The 22969-nt window shown below is 37.1% G+C and overlaps 1 protein-coding gene across 1 annotated transcript in view; it reads left to right on the top strand.

Moving 5' to 3' along the window:
* Positions 1-207: 207 nt before the first annotated feature.
* TAB2 (TGF-beta activated kinase 1 (MAP3K7) binding protein 2) overlaps positions 208-22969 on the top strand; it is a 49803-nt gene continuing 27041 nt past the window's right edge. The window contains 2 exon segments of the mRNA XM_047769977.1: positions 208-356; positions 19317-19507. Coding sequence (XP_047625933.1) covers positions 19406-19507 — 102 coding nt within the window. The 5' untranslated portion in view covers positions 208-356; positions 19317-19405.

Raw genomic sequence — 22969 nt, 5'->3', positions numbered from 1 at the left:
TAGAGTGGTGTTGGGTAGATTAAGACAGTGACTTACCTAATGCAAATAGCATCTTCTAGTAACTTGTAATATAAGAGATTCTTTCCACCTAAGAATATTTATGTGAGAGACCCTGGGGAGCACTGCTATTAGATCTCAGTGTTATCTGGTCCACCTTTCTTGTTCTGCCTACCTCTAGTTTACTCTAGTTTTTCTTCTGCTTTCAAGGCTCCAGACCCAGTTCCTGGACCTGCCCTGGAAAAGAAGTATCCAGTAGAGATGAGCTCACTGCAGTTACTTAATTAAAAATTTGTAAGCTGCAAAAATGGCAATGGGCCAACCAAGAACAGCTACCATTTGAATTTTTCTATTTCCAGGTATGCTAAAGTCCATGGCACCAGTCAAGTTTAGCCTCTGTAATTGCCTTACTATGAAACCTATAATAACCAGAACTTTACTTTTAAAACTTGTCATCTTGCTTTAAAGTTTGGTAACATCCCTAACATCTAGGTAACATGCAGCTAGTATTGACTTTAACATACCTTTTGCCTGAATATTTCTGATTTAACTGGTTTGCTAGTAGTAGCAAACTAATGCAAAAAATATATATAGGAAAAATAAATTTGAAATGCTATTGAGTTAAACCCTGTAAATGTACAAAAAATATTCTAGTCTTCATTGAAAAGTAAACAGTAACAACAACAAAAAAACCTGTTCTCCTTTAAGAGGTTCACATGGTACAAAGTAGTAGAATTAAATAAATGAAACTAGTTCTCTGTCCTGAGGTCCTCAAGTCTTCTGTACTACAATGCCTTCACATAAAGAGTTAATATATTCTTCATTAATTGGAAGAAGTAAAATTCCTGGCTGGAATCAAATAACATATTATGAGTACTGTTACCTGAAAATTTAATTATATCTTAAGTGTAAGTATATATCTAGTATTTGCTATATTTTTACTGGATTCCTCAAAAAAACATAGATAAGAAAGTTGTAACTGGTTGGAACTAGTTTTGTCATGGAATGTGATGACAAAACTAAAAACTAAGATTTCCTGCTACCTTAGTTTTTAACCAAGAGAAACTACTTATGAATGGTTAGAGAGCTAAGGTCAGTTGGCTTTTAAGGACATTTATTGTATTTACCAGTTTGTACAGGTATAGAAACAAATATTCCATAAAAGATGGCTTTATTTATTAAATGGGTAGATGACCATACATACCTTTTTATTTAAAAGTTCAGTTCAGATAGATTAGAGATTATCCAAAATTGAACAGAGGAATTTTACATCCAATTGTGATTTTTAAAGATGACTCTAATATTCTAGTCTGTGCTTTGAATTCCATCCTTCTATATTAGTGCATAATGAAGTTAATGTCAGCCAGTCTTGTCAGCATTAGGTCACTGATTATGCGCCATCTCATTTGTTTGATATTGAAATAATTATATCTCACTGAGTGCTGAATTGGGACTGGAAATGGAGCTACAGTCAAGTTATTATAGGGTCATTACCACTGTTAGGTGAATTGAAGGGGGAATTAACGAGAAAATTACTTCTGCATTTCAAGTCTTAGTAGTTATCACTCGGGCTATGAGTAATGGTGAAAGTTTTCTATATTATTGAATACAAATTGTGTGTAAAACACTGTAATAGGCACAGTAGGAATATAAAAGTGAATAAACTTGCTTTCAGTGAGCTTACAGACGATACAAAAAGTATCATAATATAGGTACAAGCAATGTTCTTGAGAGTACCAGTGACAGGTGACTTTGTAGAGAAAGTAATATTTCTCCTGAGCCTTGAATGGTAGATAGAATTCTTTAGCAAGAGCAGCAAGAGTATTTCTAAGTTATGGAAGTATATAATATGTTCTAAAAATTGTGAGCCAATCCAGCATGCCTAGAGAATAGTAGGGTACAGAAGGATATGGTGGGTGATGGAGCTGTGTCACACTTCTCAGATGCCAGGTCTCCATGAGTTTGGGTTCAGTTCAGCAGGTAATGAGAATCCATTGTATATTTCTTCTTCTTCTTCTTCTTCTTTTGTCTTTTTAGAGCTGCACCAGTGGCATATGGAGGTTCCCAGGCTACGAGTCAAATTTGGATCTGTAGCCACAGCAACGTCAGATCTGAGCCTGCGACCTACACCGGATTACGGCATCACCGGATCTTAACCTGCTGAGTGAGGCCAGGGATCAAATCTGCATCCTTATGGATGCTAGTCAGATTCGTTTCTGCTGAGCCATGACAGGAACTCCCCATTGCAGACTTCTTAACCATTGGTGCACTAACCCAGTGAATCTTTTGAAAAGCTGGTTGTGGAGAGTGAGGTGGACCTAATAAAGTTAGAGATAAGGCAGTAGTAATGCCTATTAAGGACAGTACTTACTGTTATATGCATTAGGGATTATGTGTGAAGAATTTTACCTGCAGTTTCTCACTTCTTCATAGGAATGTTGTGAGAAGTAGCTGAGGAAACAATACAGGTTAAAAAGTGTTCAGCACAGGACTCAGCCCATAGTAAGTGCTGAACCAAAGTAATTATGCTGTAAGCTCACAGAAGAGTGTTCTTGTCCACCTTTATGTATGGACATTTAAATCTTCTCTGTCAAGATTCCTGATAATTGAGCATTGTTGCAGTTGTTAACTGTATTGGTGAGAGTTTCAGCATAGATAAGGTAGGCTTTGAATTATTTGAAAATGCACTGAGTTGGCTCACTACAGTTACTTTCAAATAGTTCATTCTGTTCTCCTCTTACTTTCCTATCCACATACCAGAATAGAAGTAGTGTTATGGAGAAATATATAGGAGATAATTTTATAGGGAAAATATTCTGCTCTAATCTCAATTGTTTATACTTTATTATACAAGTAATACATGAATATATAGTCTTATAAAAATTTAAAACACAGCAGACTAAATCTTAGCCCATCTTCAATCTAGCCCCCCCCCAAGTAATTAGTGTGTGTCCCTTCAGAACTTTTCCTGTGCATTCATATAAAAATATCTGTTTAATAATTTTCGTATCCTTTTTTTTTAACACAAAGGCTATCATTATACATGGGGTTTGCATCTCTTTTCATTCAGTAATGCCTTATAGGTCTTTGCATATAATTATTTGGATATCTTACTGCACTTTAAAAAAAAAGTTGTGGAGTTCCCATCATGGCACATCGGAAACGAATCTGACTGGGAACCATAGGTTGTGGCTTCAATCCCTGGCCTCATTCAGTAGGTTAAGGATCCACCATTGCCGTGAGCTGTGGTGTAGGTCACAGATGCAACTCAAATCCTGTGTTGCTGTGGCTGTGGTATAGGCAGGGAACTGTAGCTCCAATTCCACCCCTAGCCTGGGAACCTCCATATGCCACGAATGCAGCCCTAAAAAGCTAAAAAATAAATAAAAAGTTGCTTAGTAGTCTTTAGTATGGTTATACATTAACTTACATATCCCTTCATGATCATTCAGGTTGTTCTTTTAGTAATATGCACTGAAGTGACATCCTTAGATGGTCCTCTTCGTCTATAGGTTAGCTACTTTATGAACTTACAGAGAGTGCTCTGGTACTTAATGATCAACAATAGATTTCATTTGGGAGTTCTGTCGTGGTTCAGCGGGTTACAAACTCAACTAGTATCCATGAGGATGTGGGTTTGATCCCTGGCCTCGCTCAGTGGGTTAAGGATCCAGCGTTACCCTGAGCTATGGCTCACAGACTTGACTTGTCGAAGACTTGGCTTGGATCTGGCATGACTGTGGCTATGGCGTAGGCCAGCAGCTGCAGCTCCAGTTAGACCCACTGGCTTGGGAACTTCCATATGCTGTAGGTGAGGCCTTAAAAAGCAAAACAACAACAACAGATTTCATTAAACCCACCCCATAACTGATTGCAGTAGCACTGGATAGTGACCCCGCAGCTGACAACTGCTGGCCTAGAGTACTTAGAACTGCTGCTGATTTAGTTGAAACTGAGGATGTATCTCTTAGTATGTCTTTCCATGATTTCTTCAGTTAAAAAGAAAAAAAAAATGGTGTAGCAGTTGTCCTTTCTGCTTCACAGTGGAGAGGATAAAGTGAGATAACCAATATATGCTATAAGAAGTCCAGTATGAATCTGAATTCTTCTAGTTTATAATCTCAAAAGCAGAGAGGCTGTATCTTATTCATCGTTGCATACCTAGGGCATGTTACCTGGCTTATAGTGGGCAGTGTTTGTGGAATGCATCCAAGATATTAACGTGATCCAGAAAGTAGATCGTATTTATGAAAAAGTTCAGGCCAGTAGAGTTTTCTTTGATCTTTTACATTACCTGGTATCTGTACATTTTTCACTGAGAGCTTCCCATCACTTTAGCCTTATCTCACTTCCGTACTGCACCACAGCAATAATTCTTCAAATTTATCATATTCTTCCATGGCCTTTCCCCCAACACAAACAGTTGTCAGTGATATCCTGTAAGACTTGATTCATCTGTAATGGCTAAGTTTAGGCACTACATTCTTTGTGAAGTTTTTCCTGACATTCCTTAATTCCTAAGTTTTAGGCACTTCTTCCGCTTGATCTCCCCTGCAGCTTTACCCCTCTGAATGGCCCGGAGTGAATGTTGCTGAATGAATGCATGGCTGCCTCTGGCACTTTGTGGAATGTCACAGAACCAGGCAGGGCTTGGAACTTCAGAGATAAATTATCATATCTGTAAAGTGAGGTGCACGTTGTTCTTGCTGACTTGTGGGATTCAGCACATGTGGTGCAGGGGAGAGCAATTAAGATCATCCATGCCTGCCCTCATTCTTCATTGCACTTTCTCCCTGTTAGTCTCACTCCCTGCACTTCACCATTAACCAGCAACGTAACAGTTTCCCAAACTTGCCATGCTGTCTTACTCCTTTAAAATCTTTTTCCAAGCAGCCACTTATGTTTGAAGTATTCTTAGGTGTTGCCTTCTTTAATTCATCTTTCGATTAAATCCTCTCCTTCCCTCAGAATTGACTGGTCCCTCCTTTGTTTCTCCTGAGTACTTCAGCACAACTCAGATATTACATTTGTTGATGTGTTTGTCTTCCTGTACTAAAATGCAAATTTCTTAAGCATAGGCAGCTGTGCTTTTATTATAACATTTTCAGCACCCATTATGGTATAGAGTAAGAAGTAGATGCTCAACAGATGTTTATTGAGTAAGCAGAATATGTATACTATGTATGTATATTATAGTACATATGAAAATACATAAAAATAATATATTAGAAAATGCGTCATTTCATAAATCAAAATGTTGAGACTCACTTTCATATATAGTTACAGTCATATTTCTTATTATGAAAGTCTTTCTACATTTATGGATCAGTATTGAATAATGGATTTCTGATTCTTTATTCAGTTATACAATTAAAATATTATTAAATTGAATATTCACTAAGGGTATCTATAATTGGAGAACTGCGAAATAGATTTGTATATAATAAATCTGCTGAGATAGAAGTTTCTGTACAGTTCTGAGGTTATTCTTGACCATCTGATATAAAGTTAATTCATAACTGTAGCAAGATTAGTAGCCAACTATTCAACAATTTCACCATGTTAGATTTGAAAGACTGGCACATACTGAACAAATTTATTTTAGAGATTTGATTGAGTTTAATATTATTTCACCAGTTTTGACTGCTCATTTTGAATGCTCTATTATTTCTTCTGAAAATTCTGAATATTATGATAATGATAAGATCTTAGGTTTAAGTGTTTTCCTCTGCACATAGATTTTATGTATTTTTTCTGTTGGCAGGTTTAGCAGTTTCATGATTCACCACAGTTGTCAATTACCAATCAAGTGTATGTATACATAATTTTAAAATTGCTGATTTAACTTTTTGTTAGGTATTGAAGGTTTTAGAGAGCAGTAATAACTGCCCATTTACACTATGTCTAACTCGTGAAGTTAATCATCACTCTCTCAATGCCGTAACATACGCATAACTAGTGGCTGGCCAGCAGTCTCCTGTGGGGGAAAGTCAGCTGAGGGCCGTGATAGTAGAAAAAAGATGAGAAAGGTTGGATGAACAACAACAAAAAAATAGAGGTCAAGTTGAAACTGCATGGGGATCAGATGGTGAAATTTTACAACTTTCTCTGAATCTTCATCTTAAAATACCATTTAGATTAATAATTTACCCAAATTATTATAATGTCCACATGTCACTGAGTTTGTGTAAGATGAGTAGTTCTTTCAAATGCTTTCATTTTCTTTTCTCCTCTTTTTTCCCCTTTTACCTACAAATAGGAGCTTATTATCATATCACATATATATGTTTTTTTTAAAAGATTATATTTATGTGCAGGATGGATTATCCCAAAATTACATTAAAGGAGGGCACCGAGAGGCAACTTTGTTTCCATCTTAAAGCCCTAGTGTATTAGAAAACAGTAATGAGGTATGAATTGGAAAATATATACAAGGTAGTTATAGAATATGTTTTGATGAATTTTAACCATTCTGCCTTAGATTTATTGCACGTTTCTTGATCCTTAGAAAATGGTAGCACGTACCACAAAACCACAATACGTAAATTGCCAAGCGTGGCTGACTTGCACATTCCTTTTAGAGGAACTTATAACTAGTAAGCCTTTTAAATGTAAGAATGGTCAACATTTGTGACCTTGAAGTAGTGTATTAAATGAGAAAATTGGAAAGTTTTCTTTGTATGAAGATGTAGAATGGCTCATTGTGTTACTTCAGCTATTAATATTTATTGTCTTTAGAAAGACAATAAATATTACAAATTACTGTAGGCTCATCAGGTGGAGAAATACATTTTATAATATTTTGTTCCCTCTAAGCTTTTAAGTAACACTAAATCTGAACACAGAAGGTAACTTTTAAGTGGCATTCACGTGACTGATTTGGTTTGTTAATGTTATTTTATTTTTGCAGATATCTGTGTAAAGTGATTCAATATTACAGCTGTTTTATGCTAAAGTTTATGCTGAAGGTGGATTATACTTCCCCTGTTTTAGTCACAAATGATGATAGTATTTGAATTTTAGATTTTTAATTACCATAGCAACAATTCTTACATTTTAACTCTTAGGAAAATAATTTGACACTGTAGAATTTGAAGAGGAAGTTTGCTTTGCTTTAATAAAGATGTAACATCATGCTCCAGGAAATACAATTCTAATAATTTGCTGTTAACAAGTAATTTTGAAATTTTTAACATTCAGTTAATGACATTTGTAAATTAAATTAATCAAATGTGAGGTACATCACCCATTACCTACCTGGCATTTGATGAGATACTCACATACTATGTCAATAATGAAAAAGGTATTTAAAGTAATGTATATAATTAGGAAGGTGATAATTTTTTGTTTAACTCTGAAATATCTTCATTGAGGCCAAAAAGTTTCAAAACTTGCTTTTAACTTTTAAAAAATTACAGCTAACTCCTGCAAGGTCTGATCATGTCAGCCAGTGCACAGAAGAGGCACAAGGTAAAATTAGTAATAGAAACCATTGGAGTTCCCTCTGTAGCACAGTGGGTTACGAATCTGCAGTGGCTCAGGTCACTGGGGAGGCATGGGTTTGATCTCCTGCCTGACACAGTGGGTTGAGGGATCCAGCGTTGGTGCAGCTGCAGTGTGGATTCCAGCTTTGCTGGGATTCGATCCCTGGCCCAGGAACTTCCATGTGCTCATGTGTGACCATAAAATTTAAAAAAAAATAAACTGTTAACAGCATATTGACAACCAAATAGAGAAGTTGAAACATTCTACCTTCCCATTTGGCATCCTGGGGACCTTAGTAACAGGTGTTGAGGTCAGAGGGACTTTGAAGTATAAATAGTTCTGTTAAAACTTGCCATAAAGAGTTTCCATCATGGTTCAGTGGTTAATGAACCCAGCTAATATCCATGAGGACTTGGGTTCAATTCCTGACCTCACTAAGTGGGTTAAGGATCTGGCGTTGCTGTGAGCTGTGGTGTAGGTCACAGATGCAGCTCGGATCTCTCATTGCTGTGGCTGTGGCATAGGCCAGCAGCCAGAGCTCCAGTTTGACCCCTAGCCTGGGAACCTCCATATGCCTCGGGTTTGGCCCTAAAAAGACAAAAAAAAAAAAAAGCAACATATGTGTTCCTAAAAAGCACCATGCTATGCAAATCTTGTCAAAAAAATAAAACCCTACAGGACTTAACAGGGAAATAATTCATTTGGAGTGCAACACTCAAAATGCCATCAGTGAGCATTTAAAAAGATAGGAACCTTTAAAAATATGATAGTATGATTATTATGTATAGTAAATGGCGAAGAAATATATAAATACTTAATACAGTATTTATGCAAGTAAATACTGTATTTTGCTTTTAAACACACCTGAAGTTTGCTTATGGAAGTGAGTATAGATATGGAAGCTTGTTATTGTGAAGTATTTGAAGAAGCATATTCTGAAATCAGAAGGAAATTTGTAACACAGGGTGTAGGTGTGTGTGACTGATCCCGCAAAGATGCAGTCCAGTGAGTTGAGGTAGCCGGCAGGTGCTTGAGGTGTGTGTTCATATTTAACTCTTTGTATGTTCACATGCAGCTTCTTTCAGCTGAGTATGGCTTTGTGCATTCACCTAGTGTTTCTCACAGATGAAATCAAAGCAAAATTCATTTAGTGCTCAAATTGTTCCTTAATATATCAATTGCATTAGAACAAATCTGCAATTTCCAGAACAAGTATTACAGTAGCACTGCTATATAGCCGAGGGTGAGGGAAACAGTTCAGTTTGGAAGGATAGCTACCACTTTTTATAGTAGTTTTTAATCCAGATGTATTCTGATGTAACAAATATTAGTAAAAATAGCATCTACTACTTGTCTTGCTCTTTCTAAGGCTATAGGATACAGCAGTGAACAAGGTAGTCCTTTCCACTTTGAAACTAACATTACTTGTGTAAAAAACTTTGTTGTCAAAGGTTGGTTTTAAGTGGTAAAATTGGATAGATGAGTGGAAGGGGAAGTAGTAAAAAGAGTCTACCAGGCAACAAGGCTTTTTCTCTAACCTCTTAGATTATATTCTCTTACAAGATAATTTTTTAGAGTTCTGTCCAACTCAGGATTCCATTGTTTGTAGGAAAAAACTGTCATCTTTGGAGGTCACTCTGGAAATCAGAGTTAAATTTTAGAATGGTATATATGTTAAAACAGAAAGACCTTCCTACCTTCTTGACCATGAGCTTTTGCTAATGCAGTTGAGAAGTGAATTTTAGTTTCATATTATTTCATCCTATTTCTGTGTTATATTCAAGAACTATATTCTTTGCTGTAATAATTAAATTTGTTCTAGTAAAACTCAACCACGTACATGTACGGCAAAGATGAAATGATAAGCATATAGGTTTACACAATAATATTAAAATGTTAGTAGTAGTGTATCTCAAGACCCTCTATACACTTGCACTCAGTGTTAATAAAATGTTAAATAAATGTTAATGAAATGTTAATATTGGTGTATCTCAAGACCACTATACACTTGCAGCCTCACTGGCTTTTCTTGTCTTCACTTCTAGATACTCACCACCCCAGACTCCTCCTAATCCCTTTTCTCCTAACCCTTCTTCTAGCCAGACAGGTGACTAACGTATTATCTCCAGAACCTGCCTAGTATTTGGCTTCCTTGCTCCATACTCTAACCTGCTTATTTAAGTACCTATGATTCAAGGCCCTCCCACACCCTCCCGTAGCCTAGAGAGCCTTTTAAGCACCTATAGCACAGTGTATACCACGTATCTGCCACTTCTATACAACCTAGTACTAGGTTTTCAGGTAGCTTTGTCTGAGTTCCCCTAATATACAAGTTATTTGTCTATGTACATAGAAAAGGAAGGCCTCAAAGGCTCAATCAACTCCTTCAATATTCTGCAGCCAGGGCAGCACACAGCTCTTGTTTGCTAAGGTTTTGTTCCTTTGTACTTTGCAGCAATTCATGATATTTAAAATAATTATTACTACCAGTGTTTGTAGTTTTTGCTACAGGCCAGGTGAGTGCAATACCATTAATTTTCACCATGCTGTCACTAATCCTTTAAATTCTTGGAGTGTTAATGTTACGTGTATTACTCATTTAATTCTCAAAATCGTATGAGGTAGCTACTCCCTCATCCCCATTTTATAAATAAAGAAACAAGCATAGAGAGAAGTTTAATGAATTGCCCAAGAAGACACTGCCAGTGGCAGATTAAATTTCATAAATAAATGAGCACAAATTATAAAATCCCAGAATTTATAGACTCAACCAGCCATTTGTCTCATCTTATTAAATGAAACAATACCCATTAATATAAAATTGAGATGAAATATTTAGCAATGTTAGGTTATTTGTTTTTATTAACATTCTTTGACCAGAAAGTTTTAGAAACAAATGGTTAAACACTGGTTTTTAAATTCTCCTGCTTAAGAAAGTTTAAAGCTTATCTGAGAGTAACATCTAATTTTTTCATTGATTTTTTTTATATGACTTTAATAGTAAAGGCCAACACTATCAAGTTTAAAGTATGTAAATCTAAGTAGTTTAATTCAAGATACATTACCAGTTACTCCTATTTTAAAAGTGGAATCTTTGGGAATTTCAGTTTCGCTCCATCATTTACTTTGTATGATACTTCCTCATCAGGAGCAGTTGACTTTAATCTTTCATTGTTTTGAGATTTTATTTGTTTTTTAATCTCTTAGCAAGATTTGCTAAAAAGTATTATGTCTCATCTAAATCTGTAACTTGAGTAGAACAGTGGTGTTTCCCGCCTAGTCCTCCTCCCTCTCTTTGCTCCCCATTTCTCCTGGGGATAGAATTTCAAGAGCTTCGCTGTTATATTTTTTGATGAAAGGTTAGCTTTTGGTCACACAGGATTGATATTTACAGTTTTTTCCTTAACAACACACATACTTTTCCAAAATGCCAGTAGAGAAAGGACCTTGGAATTATAATCCACTGTGCATAATGGGTTAAGTGGCTAGGCTAACAATAATGATAAAACATAAATTATAAAATAAGTAATTGGGCAGATGGACATAAGAGTGATGAAGCATGGTTATATTATGGGATAGGAACTAAGTTATAAAGCTAATTCTTCATTTTCCGCTGTAGGAAATCTGTGGAAAATGTGTAAAATTGAAAAATCAAGAAATCATCTTGTGTAGGAATGTGGAGAAACAGCTTAGAGTTGACAATGGTTACCTCCATGGAATAGGGTAGAAGTAGAGAGGCATGCATGAGGCAGGGAAATTGCTGGTTTTCCTGATAAACTTTGTAGTAGTATTTGTCTTTGTAAAAGCTGTATACGTGCTCTCTTCTTTAAAATTTCATTTAAGTTTTTTATTATAGGATATATCATATTAAAATATTTCCTAAACAAAAAATTTTTTTTAATTTAATCGATTTTTTTATATAATGTTTAGTATTTGGGCTAGAAGGAATGTTGGTCTTTAGGAAAAAATTTTAATAATGACTGTATAATGTTTCACACATAATAAATATAACCAAGAATATTTTTCTTTGGGTGTTCTTAAATTGTATGGTAGGATTATCTCATCTACACTGAAAGGTCTTAATTAATACCAGCACCAAAGACACCTCTAAAATGTTTTATCTGCAGCCCAGAGCTCACCTCTGAGCTCCAGATCCATATATCCCAGCTCCCTCTGTGATATTACTGTTTTGAGATTTTAAAGGTACCCTAGACTTAGCATGTTCAAAACTAAACTTAGAATCCAGCCCTTTGTTTTCTTGGACCTTTTCCACTTTTCCCTAGTTTACATTTGGGACCGCCATCAAATTGAGCAAATAAGAAATCAGCCTTTACACCTCCTTTTTTACCCCATTATCTAATCCATCTCCAAGTTCTGTTAAATTTCACTTCTTAAGTGTCCCTCAAGTTTCTACTTGTACTCAGATTCCGTTGCTATCACTGCAATTTTAAGCTTTTAACCATTTCTTGGCTGGACTCCAGCAGTTTTCCAGCTGGTCTTCTCATGTATCCTTTTGCCCTTTTCTCTATACTATAGACATTCATCAGCATACATGATATCTTGATCATGTTACTTTTTCCTGCCTCTGATCTTAAATCTTTCAGTGGCTTCCCATTACCCTGAGGATAAAACCTCCAAATCGTAATGGCCTATTGGGCACTAAATGGTTTGGCCCTTACTTTTTCCTGCTCTCTACTCTCTAAAGTTTTTCCTCATATACTCCCTTCCAGTCTGATTTTGAATGATGTGAAAGGGATGAAAAAAATTACTGTTAGCAACAAGATAGGCTGGGATAGCAGGCAGCAGATCTGGTAGCAGGAAGCAGACAAGATAAAATAGTGAGCAAGTTGAAATAGTTATCTAACTTATGAGCTTATTTTGATATGCCTTTAATCGAGGAATTTCTGTGACCTGGAGAGCAAGAGTATTGACTCTCATACTTGTATATCCAACATAGTATCTGCTGCATACTGGACACTTCTTAGATTGGGTTATATGGGTGGATGATGATAGTCCAGTTTTAAATATCCAGTTGCCTCATAAATGCTCAAATTTTTATCAGACCTCTAAGTCCTATTGCTTTTCTTTGTTATTATTGTTTTTTAATCTGGAAACTATGGTCTTTTCCTGTGAGGACAGTTAAACAGTGATTTGCATTATACTCTTTTAGAGTCCTGGAAGAATTTACCATGATGAACAACAATAAAAATGAAGACTTGATAATTATCATAGCATGAAGTCTGAGTGAGCCATTAACCAATACTTAGTAATCTGCACTGTCATAATATTGAAAGGTCAGAAGTAAATTGTTTACATACTCTAAGAAAGGAAAGAACATGGCACATTTTATAAATCTTTCCAATTTATTTACAGTTGGGTTTTGTAGTACTGTAAAAACTTGCTGTTGTGTAGAATCCTTAAGAAATTATTCTTCCCAGATCATTTGAGCTGGCAACAGGTTAGTTGCCGGTTTTGCACCCACTGCTATAAATGTACTTATTATTAGTAATAATTTTCCAGATTAGGTTGTAAGGTATTTCTTGGTTTTCCTTTTGGAGTTAATAAATGCCTGTCTGTTCCCATAATATATTTAGTTATAAAATTTATTTCCTCACCCACAAAGGCTACATTTAAAAATAGTTATCTTGCCTTATCCTTAAAGTTTACTTTTGCTGGATGCAGAATGTGGGTTATTTTCCCTTTCAGCACTTACATTTTGTCATTTTAGTATCTTCTGACCACCATTATTTCTGATAAGAAGTCAGCATTCATTCGAATTGTTGTTCCCCTCTATTTCACTTTTTGGCTGTTTTCAAGATGTTCTTTTTCTCTGGTTTTCAGCACTTCAAATGTTATGCCGATGTGTGGTTTTCTTTGGCTTTTCCTGTGTAGGGTTTGCTGATCTTGATCAAGATCTTTTTGTTTGTTTTGTTTTGTTTAATTTTTGGGGTTTTTTTTGTTTGGTTGGTTGGTTTTTTTTGTCTTTTGTCTTTTTTTTTAGGGCTGCACCTGTGGCATATGGAGGTTCTCAGGCTAGGGGTCTAATCAATCGGAGCTGCTGCTGCCAGCATATGCCAGAGCGACAGCAACGCCAGGTCCAAGCGACGTCTGCAACCTACACCACAGCTCATGGCAACACCAGATCCTTAACCCACTGAGCAAGGCCAGGGGTCAAACCTGCAACCTCATGGTTCCTAGTCGGAATTCATTTCCACTGCACCACGGCAGGAACTCCTGTTTTGTTTTTAAAATAGTCTTTGACCAGTTTTTTTTTGTTTGTTTGTTTGTTTTTTGTTGTTGTTGTTGTTATTGTTGTTGCTGTTTCTTGGGCCGCTCCCGTGGCATATGGAGGTTCCAGGCTAGGGGTCTAATCAGAGCTGTAGCCACCGGCCTACGCCAGAGCCACAGCAACGCGGGATCCGAGCCGTGTCTGCAACCTACACCACAGCTCACGGCAACGCCGGATCGTTAACCCACAGAGCAAGGGCAGGGACCGAACCCGCAACCTCATGGTTCCTAGTCGGATTCGTTAACCACTGCGCCACGACGGGAACTCCTGACCAGTTTTATTAAAGAAAAATTTTGCAGGATTTATTTTTCACCAGTCTGTTTCAGCATACATCTAATGATATCAGAATCACCTGGATCAGTGATAGCCAGTTTGCATATTCTGTGGTATTTCCTATATGCTATGCCCAATTCAGCATTATTGCTGCTGTGGATAGATACTGGATTTGGCCAACATGGCATAATACTCTCTTTCAGATTTCCTCAAGGCTGAGCAGTTGTTGGTGAGGAAGACCAGTTTCACTTTGCCTTATCTCATCATTTTTAGAACCTGCATGTGCCTCAGCATGTGCTTTCCAGTTTTTCATAAGGAGTTGGAATCTAGAATTGATCTGGAGTCTAGAGTTGATTGACTTTGGCAACTTTGTCTTGTTTGTGACCACCACCTTCCTGCCTTCGTTGTGGGATGGGTCCCAACCAAGAGCAACCACCAAGATGGCCAGGGAGCTGCTCGAGATCTTGATGTGTAAATTTACATCCTTATTAACTTGGGGAAATGTTTAGCCACTATTTCATTGAATACTTTTTTCTACCCAATTTTCTCTCCCTTTTCCTTCTGGATTTCCAATTATAGGTATGTTAGAGTTTTTGATACTTTCCCACAGGTCCCCAAGGTTCTGTTCACCCCCTCCACATCTAAATCATTTTATTTCCCTCCATGATTTAGGATAGAATAATTTCTCTTGCTTTGTCTTCAAGTTCACAGACTCTTTCTTTTGTCATTTCCAATCTGTGGTTAAATCTAGCTAGGGACTATTTTAATTTCAGTCATTTTATTTTTCACTTCTTGAATTTGAGGTTTTTTAATAGGTGGATTTTTTTTTTTCCTGCTGAGAAATCAAGCATGTTTGCTCTTGCATTCTTGAACATAGTTAAAATAGCTGCTTTAAAAATCCTCATGTGCAATTTCTAGCATCTGGTTCATCTCTTGGGCCTGGTTTCCCCTTATTTGCCTTCCTCTTGAGAATGGGTCAGTTTTTCCTGTTTCTTCTGTGTAATAATTTTAGATTATAACTTGGACATTATGAATGATGTGTTGTGGAGACTCCAGAGTCTATTGTGTTCCTCTAGTGAATATTGATGTTTGGTTGGTTGGTTTAATTGCTTACTTGTTTGTTTTATTAGGCAGTTAACTTGGCTGAACTCAAACTACAAACTGAAATCTCAGTTTGGTTATTTTAGCCTTGGAATCTCTCAAATATGTGTAGTTTGGGGATCAGAGATGTGTGCAGAATTTATACGTAGAATTTGGTGCTTCTCTCCTTACTTTGATTTACTCAGTAGGTGTTCAGCTGTTGTGGCCAAGCCAAAGTCTGTTAATTGGTTCATTAAGTGAGTAAAACTGCAGCTTTACTGTCTGGGTTTTAGCTCCATAAACCAACTGGGGCCTGCTCTCTGGCTAAGAGCCATTTAAAAAATGGAAAGTCGCCCTATGCTGTCCCCTTCTTCTAAGTACTGACTCCCTTCTTCTCCTCCCTAACCCTAGCACCACCATTCCTCCTTTTCTGTTTTCTGCCTTGAAGCAGTTGATTTTTATATTTTGTCTAGTTGTAGAAGTTGTCTGTGTAAGTTAGTCCAGTAGGAGCTACTTAGCCATTACAGGAAGTGAATCCCAAAAATGCAATTGTACATCTGGACAGTTTTCTTGTTAGTGCACTTATTAATAGTCTTTTTAGAAAAACAAGCGTGATAAGAGTTTTTCATAGAACTTTAGATATTTCTGTATGTTTTAATAATGAAATAAGTTGAAATTTAATTTTTCATCATTCATTCTTTTTTTTAAATAAGAAAGAAGGTTGTCCTGAATTAGCTGAGAATTTATTTGCCTCTCCCTCAAATTTTATGTATAAATCTCCAAATCTAGATTATTTGAAATGTGTTTTGGAAGCCAGAAATATGAAGAAATCATACAGTAAAATCTTTATTTATCCAACAAGTATTGCATGTTTGACCTAGATCCTGGGGATATAGCAGTGAACTTCAGAATTCTTTATCCTGTGGAGCTAATGTTTGGGTAGGTAGATATGTAGATAGTAAAAATATATCAGGTATTGATAAATGCTATGAAGAAAAAGTAGGTTATGAAGATGTGGTAGGGAGTGAGGAGAGACAAGCATGGCATTATTTTAGATAGAGAGGTTGGTTGGTCACGGAAGCAGTCTCTGAGGAAGTGATATTTGATTGGAGATCTTAATGAAGTAAGAGAGAGAGCCATGCACATGAGGGGAAATATTCCAGGCACAGAAGCAGCAAGGCTGAAATCTCTAAGGGAGGAATGAGATTGGCTTCTCTTTGAGAAATAAGCAGAACTAAGAGGACTCAGTTTGGAACTAAGGAAACAGAGAGAGAGGTAGGAATGAAGTCCAAGGGGTGGTAATTAGCCAGGGCCCTTGTGTGTAGGGTTTTGCACCGGGGAGATGATTGTTCTGATTTGCTTTTCACAAAGATCACTCTGCTGAATATAGTGGAAAGTGGAGGTGGAGCAAAGGGTGAAGGCAGGTTAGAGGCCTTTGCAGTAGTAGTCTAAGTGAACTAGATGGTGACTGGGACAAGTGCATTAACAGGTGGGGGGAAGTAGTCAAATTCAGAATATTTCTTGCAAGTAACAGCCAGCAAAACCTGATGAATTAGATCTGGGATGTGAAAAGGACCAACTGAATGACCGGTAGTAGTACACTATACTGAGACAAAAGAGCTGAGAAAGGTTTAGTGTGGATGAGCAGAAACTAATTTTGGACATGCTAACTTGAAAGTGAATTTTAGACATCCAAGAGGAGATGTAAGCAGGCTATATTAGTCTGAAACTCAAGGGAGAGAGAGCGCTCCATTAGAGTTGAAGAATAGAGATTTGCAAAGCCTCTGTTTAAAACCATGTTGTGTTTGGATGAGGTTACCTTGAAGAGGAACATAGACATAATTGAGAAGAAACCCTAGGTCTGAACTCTGTAGCTCACCAGTATTTAGACCAGAAAAGGAAGAGGGTCTGACAAAGAAAACTGAGAAGGAGCTGTCAATGAGTAGGAGGAAATCTAGAAGAGTATACATCTCAGAAACCAAGTGAAGAAATTGTGTAAAAGAATGAGGGAGTGGTTGACTGGTTCATAGGCTGCAGAGTGGTCTGGTGAGATGAGCCTGAGGAGTGACCTTTAACTTTTACAACCTGAAGGTCCAGGACAGCTTGATAAGTGTAGCTTACATAGAGAAAAACTGTGTAAGCCCGACTGGGGGTGGGTTTAAAACTGATTAAGAGGGAGGAAACGAGGACACTTAAGTATAAACAACCCTTTCAAGGAGTTTAGCTCAAAAGAGGGAAGAGGCAGATGAGTGAGCTGATAGGCCTGGTGAAGTCAGGGAGGCTTTCTCAAGATGAGCAGTCTGTCCCATATTTATATTATGTTTAAATATCAGTTAAAGTAAAAATTAGCCAAATGATAATAAAAACCTGAAAAGCTTTACCAACATGATACTAAATGAACTTTTATTCTGTTGAGGATTCAGGAGTTCTATCACAATTACATTTACTCAAAAGTATTTTAATATCTACTCTTATGCTAAAATCTGTCTGCAAAGTGCTAGGTACACAGTAATGGACAAAAGAGACCTAATTCCTTTATTCATGGAGTTTACAGACTTATATTTAAGCCTATGGAAAAGAGAAATACTATGGTTAAGAAATTTGTGGCATTCCTGTCGTGGCGCAGCAGAAAACGAATCCAACTAGGAACCATGAGGTTGGGGGTTCCATCCCTGGCCTCGCTCAGTGGGTTAGGGATCCGGCGTTGCCGTGAGCTGTGGTGTAGGTCGCAAATGCAGCTCGGATCTGGCGTTGCTGTGGCTGTGGCGTAGGCCGGCAGCTGTAGCTCTGATTAGACCCCTAGCCTGGGAACCTCCATATGCTGTGGGTGTGGCCCTAAAAAGACAAGACAAAAAAAAGGAAAAGAAAAGAAATTTGTTTGTAAGAGATTATATCTTATTGTTAAATTTATACTGAAATGAAATGTATTCTGATACTTTGCAAATGGCATGATTTTAAATATTTTGATGTTATTTATGTTTAACTTAATTATATACTGTTTATATCCCCAAGAGGCAGAATTAGTCATGGTTTACTTTAGGAATGTTATGAATAAATAAAAATAAGTTGGGTGACTTTCAGCTTGGGCCACAGGTTAGAATAACTTTTAAAAATCCTTTTCCACACTGCTTCCAACCAATCAAATGAGAACATCCAGGGTTGGGGCCCAAGTATTAGTTTTGTTTGTTTGTTCTGTTTTGCTTTGTTTTTTTGGCCACACCCGTGGCGTGCAGAAATTCCTAGGCCAGGGATCGAACCCACGCCATAGCTATAACCAGAGCTGCCACAGCAGTGGCAGCACTGGATCCTTAACCCACTGAGCCACCAGAGAACTCCAGCCTTAGTATTTTTTAAATACTGATTTAGGAGTTCCCGTCGTGGCGCAGTGGTTAATGAATCCGACTAGGAACCATGAGGTTGCGGGTTCGGTCCCTGCCCTTGCTCAGTGGGTTAACGATCCGGCGTTGCCGTGAGCTGTGGTGTAGGTTGCAGACGAGGCTCGGATCCCGAGTTGCTGTGGCTCTGGCGTAGGCCGGTGGCTACAGCTCCGATTCAACCCCTAGCCTGGAACCTCCATATGCCGCGGGAGTGGCCCAAGAAATAGCAACAACAACAACAAAACAACAACAAAAAAGACAAAAGACAAAAAAATACTGATTTAATAGAATCAGAGGGTTTTAATAAAGTGCTACTAAGCCCCTGAGAATGAATTGACTACATGTTTAAGCATTAAGTACATTTGAAAATTAACACAAAATAGCAAAATGTTTTGAGTTATAGATCATTTTTAGACAAAGCTATTTGTAGAACTAAACTTTTTCAGGATCCAGACTTTAAGAATTTTAAGTAAACAAGTTCACTCACTTCAGGCTGTCCTCTGATCTTTAAGAAAAAAAAATCAGTAAAGTTACTTCTTTTCCCCCTTAAAACAGCTTTGACAATAATTTCTTATTTGAATGCCTTTTGGCACAGCCATTATAAAGCACTAAAATGAGTAGGGATTCGACAATTTAAAAGTTTGCCTTCAGTAGTTATAAACTGAGAAGAAAGCATTATTGGAATAAATAATATTTTATAGTTTATGTTAAATGTTAGGTACTAAAGCACATACCCTTTTGTATTGAAAATTTAAATCCACAACTATTCATTCTATAATCAGTTCTCATTAAAATTTTTTTTCTTTCTTTCACAGAAAATGCTTGGACAGAAGAGATGAGTATTATTTCCACTAAGGCCTAGAATTGCCTACTGTACATATAGTCCTGATCAGGCAATATACGAATGGCCCAAGGAAGCCACCAAATTGATTTTCAGGTTTTACATGACCTGCGACAAAAATTCCCTGAAGTACCTGAAGTTGTTGTATCCAGGTGCATGTTACAGGTCAGTGTTTAATGGTTTCTGAATTTATTAATACAAACTTGGTACTTTTTTAAACATTGGAAGAAAACCCTTTTATCTTCTTTGGCATTAGTGTGCTATGATGGAAAGAGATGAGCTTTGGTGTCTGATAGTCATGTGGCCTTTAGCAAGTTATTAGGCTCTGTACCTCATCTGTCATGTGGATAATACTTACCTTGTAAAGTAGATGTGAGGGTTAAATGAGATCTCAGTATAAAGCAATGATACATGGTCCACACCTACTATGAGCTTGCTTCATTCCCCTTGTCCTCCATTTTGCCAGGAGAACTTTTCAAAATTCAAGATCTTCATGTGAAAGTGAGAAAATCATAAAATAAGGAAGCAGGAAACTTGGGAGCTAATCCTAAATGGGCACCCTAAGTATATTTGACAAAGAATATGCCTTCTTTTGTACTTTAGACAATGCCTGAGGTCCCAGGTCTTGAGAAAGAAGTTTCTTTTTATATTTTTTTAATTTAATCTGTAAGTCTTACAGTTAATAACACTAATAAATTTTTACATTTTTCTTAATATAATTTCAGAAATCCATAATTCTAAATATATAGTGGCAGTTCCTGTTGTTGCTTAGTGGGTTAAGAACCTGACTAGTATCTGTGAGGATGCAAGTTCCATCCCTGGCCTTGCTCACTGGATTAAGGATCTGGCATTGTTGCAAACTACGGAATAGGTCACAGATGCAGCTTGAATCCCACACTGCTAAGGCTGTGGCCTAGGCCAGCAGCTCCAATTCGACCCCTAGCCCAGGAATTTCCATATGCCTCAGGTGCAACCATAAATAAATAAATACATATGTACGTACATACATATTTAGTGATACTGTGCCTTCTTATCTGATTAAACTACTCTATCAAGAACTATTTTTCAGCTTGTTAAGCCTATAGCACAGCTCACAACAACACCGGATCCTTTAATCCACTGAGCAAGCTGGGATCGAACCCAAATCCTCATGGTTACTGCATCCTCATCGATAACTAGTCAGGTTTGTTACTGCTGAGCCACAATGGGACCTCCAGACATAATATATTCTTGGTGGATGATTTTTTAAATTTGAAATTATAGGAAACTTTAAAAGGCTCAATATCTGTACTTGATATCAAATGACTACATTTTGTTCAGACCCTATCACCTTTTCTCTGCACATTTAATTGGTCTACCTGCCTTTAGTCTAACCCAGTTTTGGTCTCTCCAACCTATCCTAAAAATGTCGTTCTAAATGGCAGATTTTACCATATGTTTACCTGCTTAAAAATCTTATTTTTGTTCCCCAGACCCTTCAGAATAAAGTTCACATATATATATATATATATGACTAGGGTGTAGTAGGGCTGTGATCTAAAATCCTGCCTTCTTCTGCAGCCTGATTTCCTGCCCAGTCCTTCCTCCCTTACACCCAGTGCTTAGTCATCCTCGATTGGAATTCTCCAAACATGTCTAGTTCTCTCTATGGTATATGGCTTAAGAGCATATGTTCTAATTAATGTATGTTAAGAATTCTGTATTGGCTACCCTAAAAAGAAAAAAAAAAGAGTACTATATTGTGTATTTTGAAATTTGCTAGAAGAGTAAGTGTTCTTAAGTATTCTTACCTTCTCCCCCGCCAAAGAAAAAGAAAAGTTACAGGAGTTCCCATCGTGGCTCAGCGGTAACGAACCCAACTGATATTCATAAGGACGCAGGTTTGATGCCTGGCCTCGCTCAGTGGGTTAAGGATCTGGTGTTGCTGTGGCTATGGTATAGGCCTGGGAACTTCCATATGCCACAGGTGCAGCCCTAAAAAGACCAAAAAAAAGAAAAGTTGACTATGTAAAGTGGCGAATATGTTGTGGTCATCATTCACAATGTACATGTATATTAAATCATCACATTTTGTATACTTAAAAAATAATCATGTTGTACAACCTAAATTTATACAGCTTTTATTTATCAGTCATACCTCAGTTAAAGCTGGGAGGAAATGAATAAATTAACATTTTTAAATCATAGCAAATAAATAGCATGTTTTAGTGATAAAGAGATTTGAGTTCAAGTTTCGGCAGTTATTAGCAGCAGTTGAATTAGCCTCTCTGACCCTCATTTCCTCAGCTGTACCATGGAAATAAAAAAACTTCAGAGAATTGTGATAATGCAGGAAAGCAGTTACTATGATGCCTGATTTATCAGTAAAGGTAGCAGCCAATACAGATAACAGTAATAATAGTGTAAGGCCCATAATATTTGGCAAATGAATTGGTAGTCCCCATTTGATATCAGATGTGCAATAGTATGAAAGGAAAGGTGGAAAAAAATAATAAAAGTGAAGACAGAAGCTGAAGTATGGGAAGCAGAGAGGGGGAAAGTTCTTTTCGTAGAACTAAGGACATCTTCCCTAATTTTTCAGATAGAATTTTCTGATAAGACTATGCTGAGAGCATACAGTGAATCATTTAAAAAAAAAAATAGAAAAATGCTATAGGTTCTTCAAAAAAAATTTATAAGATTTGCTGTTGAAAAAACTATCCAGAACATTGTCCTGATAGCCCAGCTCTAGAGATTTTTTTTTTTTTTTTAAATAGGGTTGCACCTGTGACATACGAAAGTTCCCAGGCTGGGGTCGAATCAAAGCTATAGCTGCCAGACTACGCCACAGCCACAAGCAACATGGGATCCGAGCCACGTCTGTGACCTACACCACAGCTCATGGCAATGCCGGATCCTTAACTCACTGAGCAAGGCCAGGGGTTGAACCTGTGTCCTCATGGATACTAGTTGGATTCATTTCACCTGAGCCACAACGGGAACTCCAGGCTTGATCTTGCTTGGAGGAAGTAGCTGGGGCATAATACATACTGGGTGGAAAAAGATTTGCCATATATTAATTACATGTTTAGAATTTTCTAAAATAAAAGGTTTAATAAAAAGTACATTTCCTTTTATCCTGTTGTAGCCTTATAAAAATCCCTATAAGTTCTTTTATGTTTTGCTGATAAGACACTAATGTCTGTAGAGAGTAAATAAGCTAAGGGCATGTGAATTATGGCACAGCTGGGACAAGGATGTATTAAATAACGAGAGATTCACAAAGAATGGAAGGGATTTTTGAGAGCTCAAGAGAAGGCTTTGTAAGTATGAGTATCAGCTTTTAAGAGAGAAGTGTGGGATTGGATTTGGTAGGAAATATACATTTTAATTTGGAAATGTTGGCAGAGAGGAGATGAGAAGATGAGGCCTTTGTGAGCTTTCACTTAGAAAAGAATTTACTGAGAACAGCAATGAAGTTTGCTTGAAGCGAAAAAAACACCAGTTAGGTTTGGCAAAACGTAAGGTATAGCTCTGATAAGGAGTCATCAGTTGATAAAGATTGTGATGAACTTTTAAATTGTTACTTGAAAAACTAACATATATCCATTCAGAGTTATGTGTAGGATAAAAGGATGTTTATGGCAT

The sequence above is a fragment of the Phacochoerus africanus genome, chromosome 2, assembly GCF_016906955.1.
Source record: "Phacochoerus africanus isolate WHEZ1 chromosome 2, ROS_Pafr_v1, whole genome shotgun sequence".
Classification (NCBI taxonomy): Eukaryota; Metazoa; Chordata; class Mammalia; order Artiodactyla; family Suidae; genus Phacochoerus; species Phacochoerus africanus.
The sequence above is the reverse complement of the archived record's forward strand: the minus strand, read 5'-3'. Positions and strand labels throughout refer to the sequence as shown.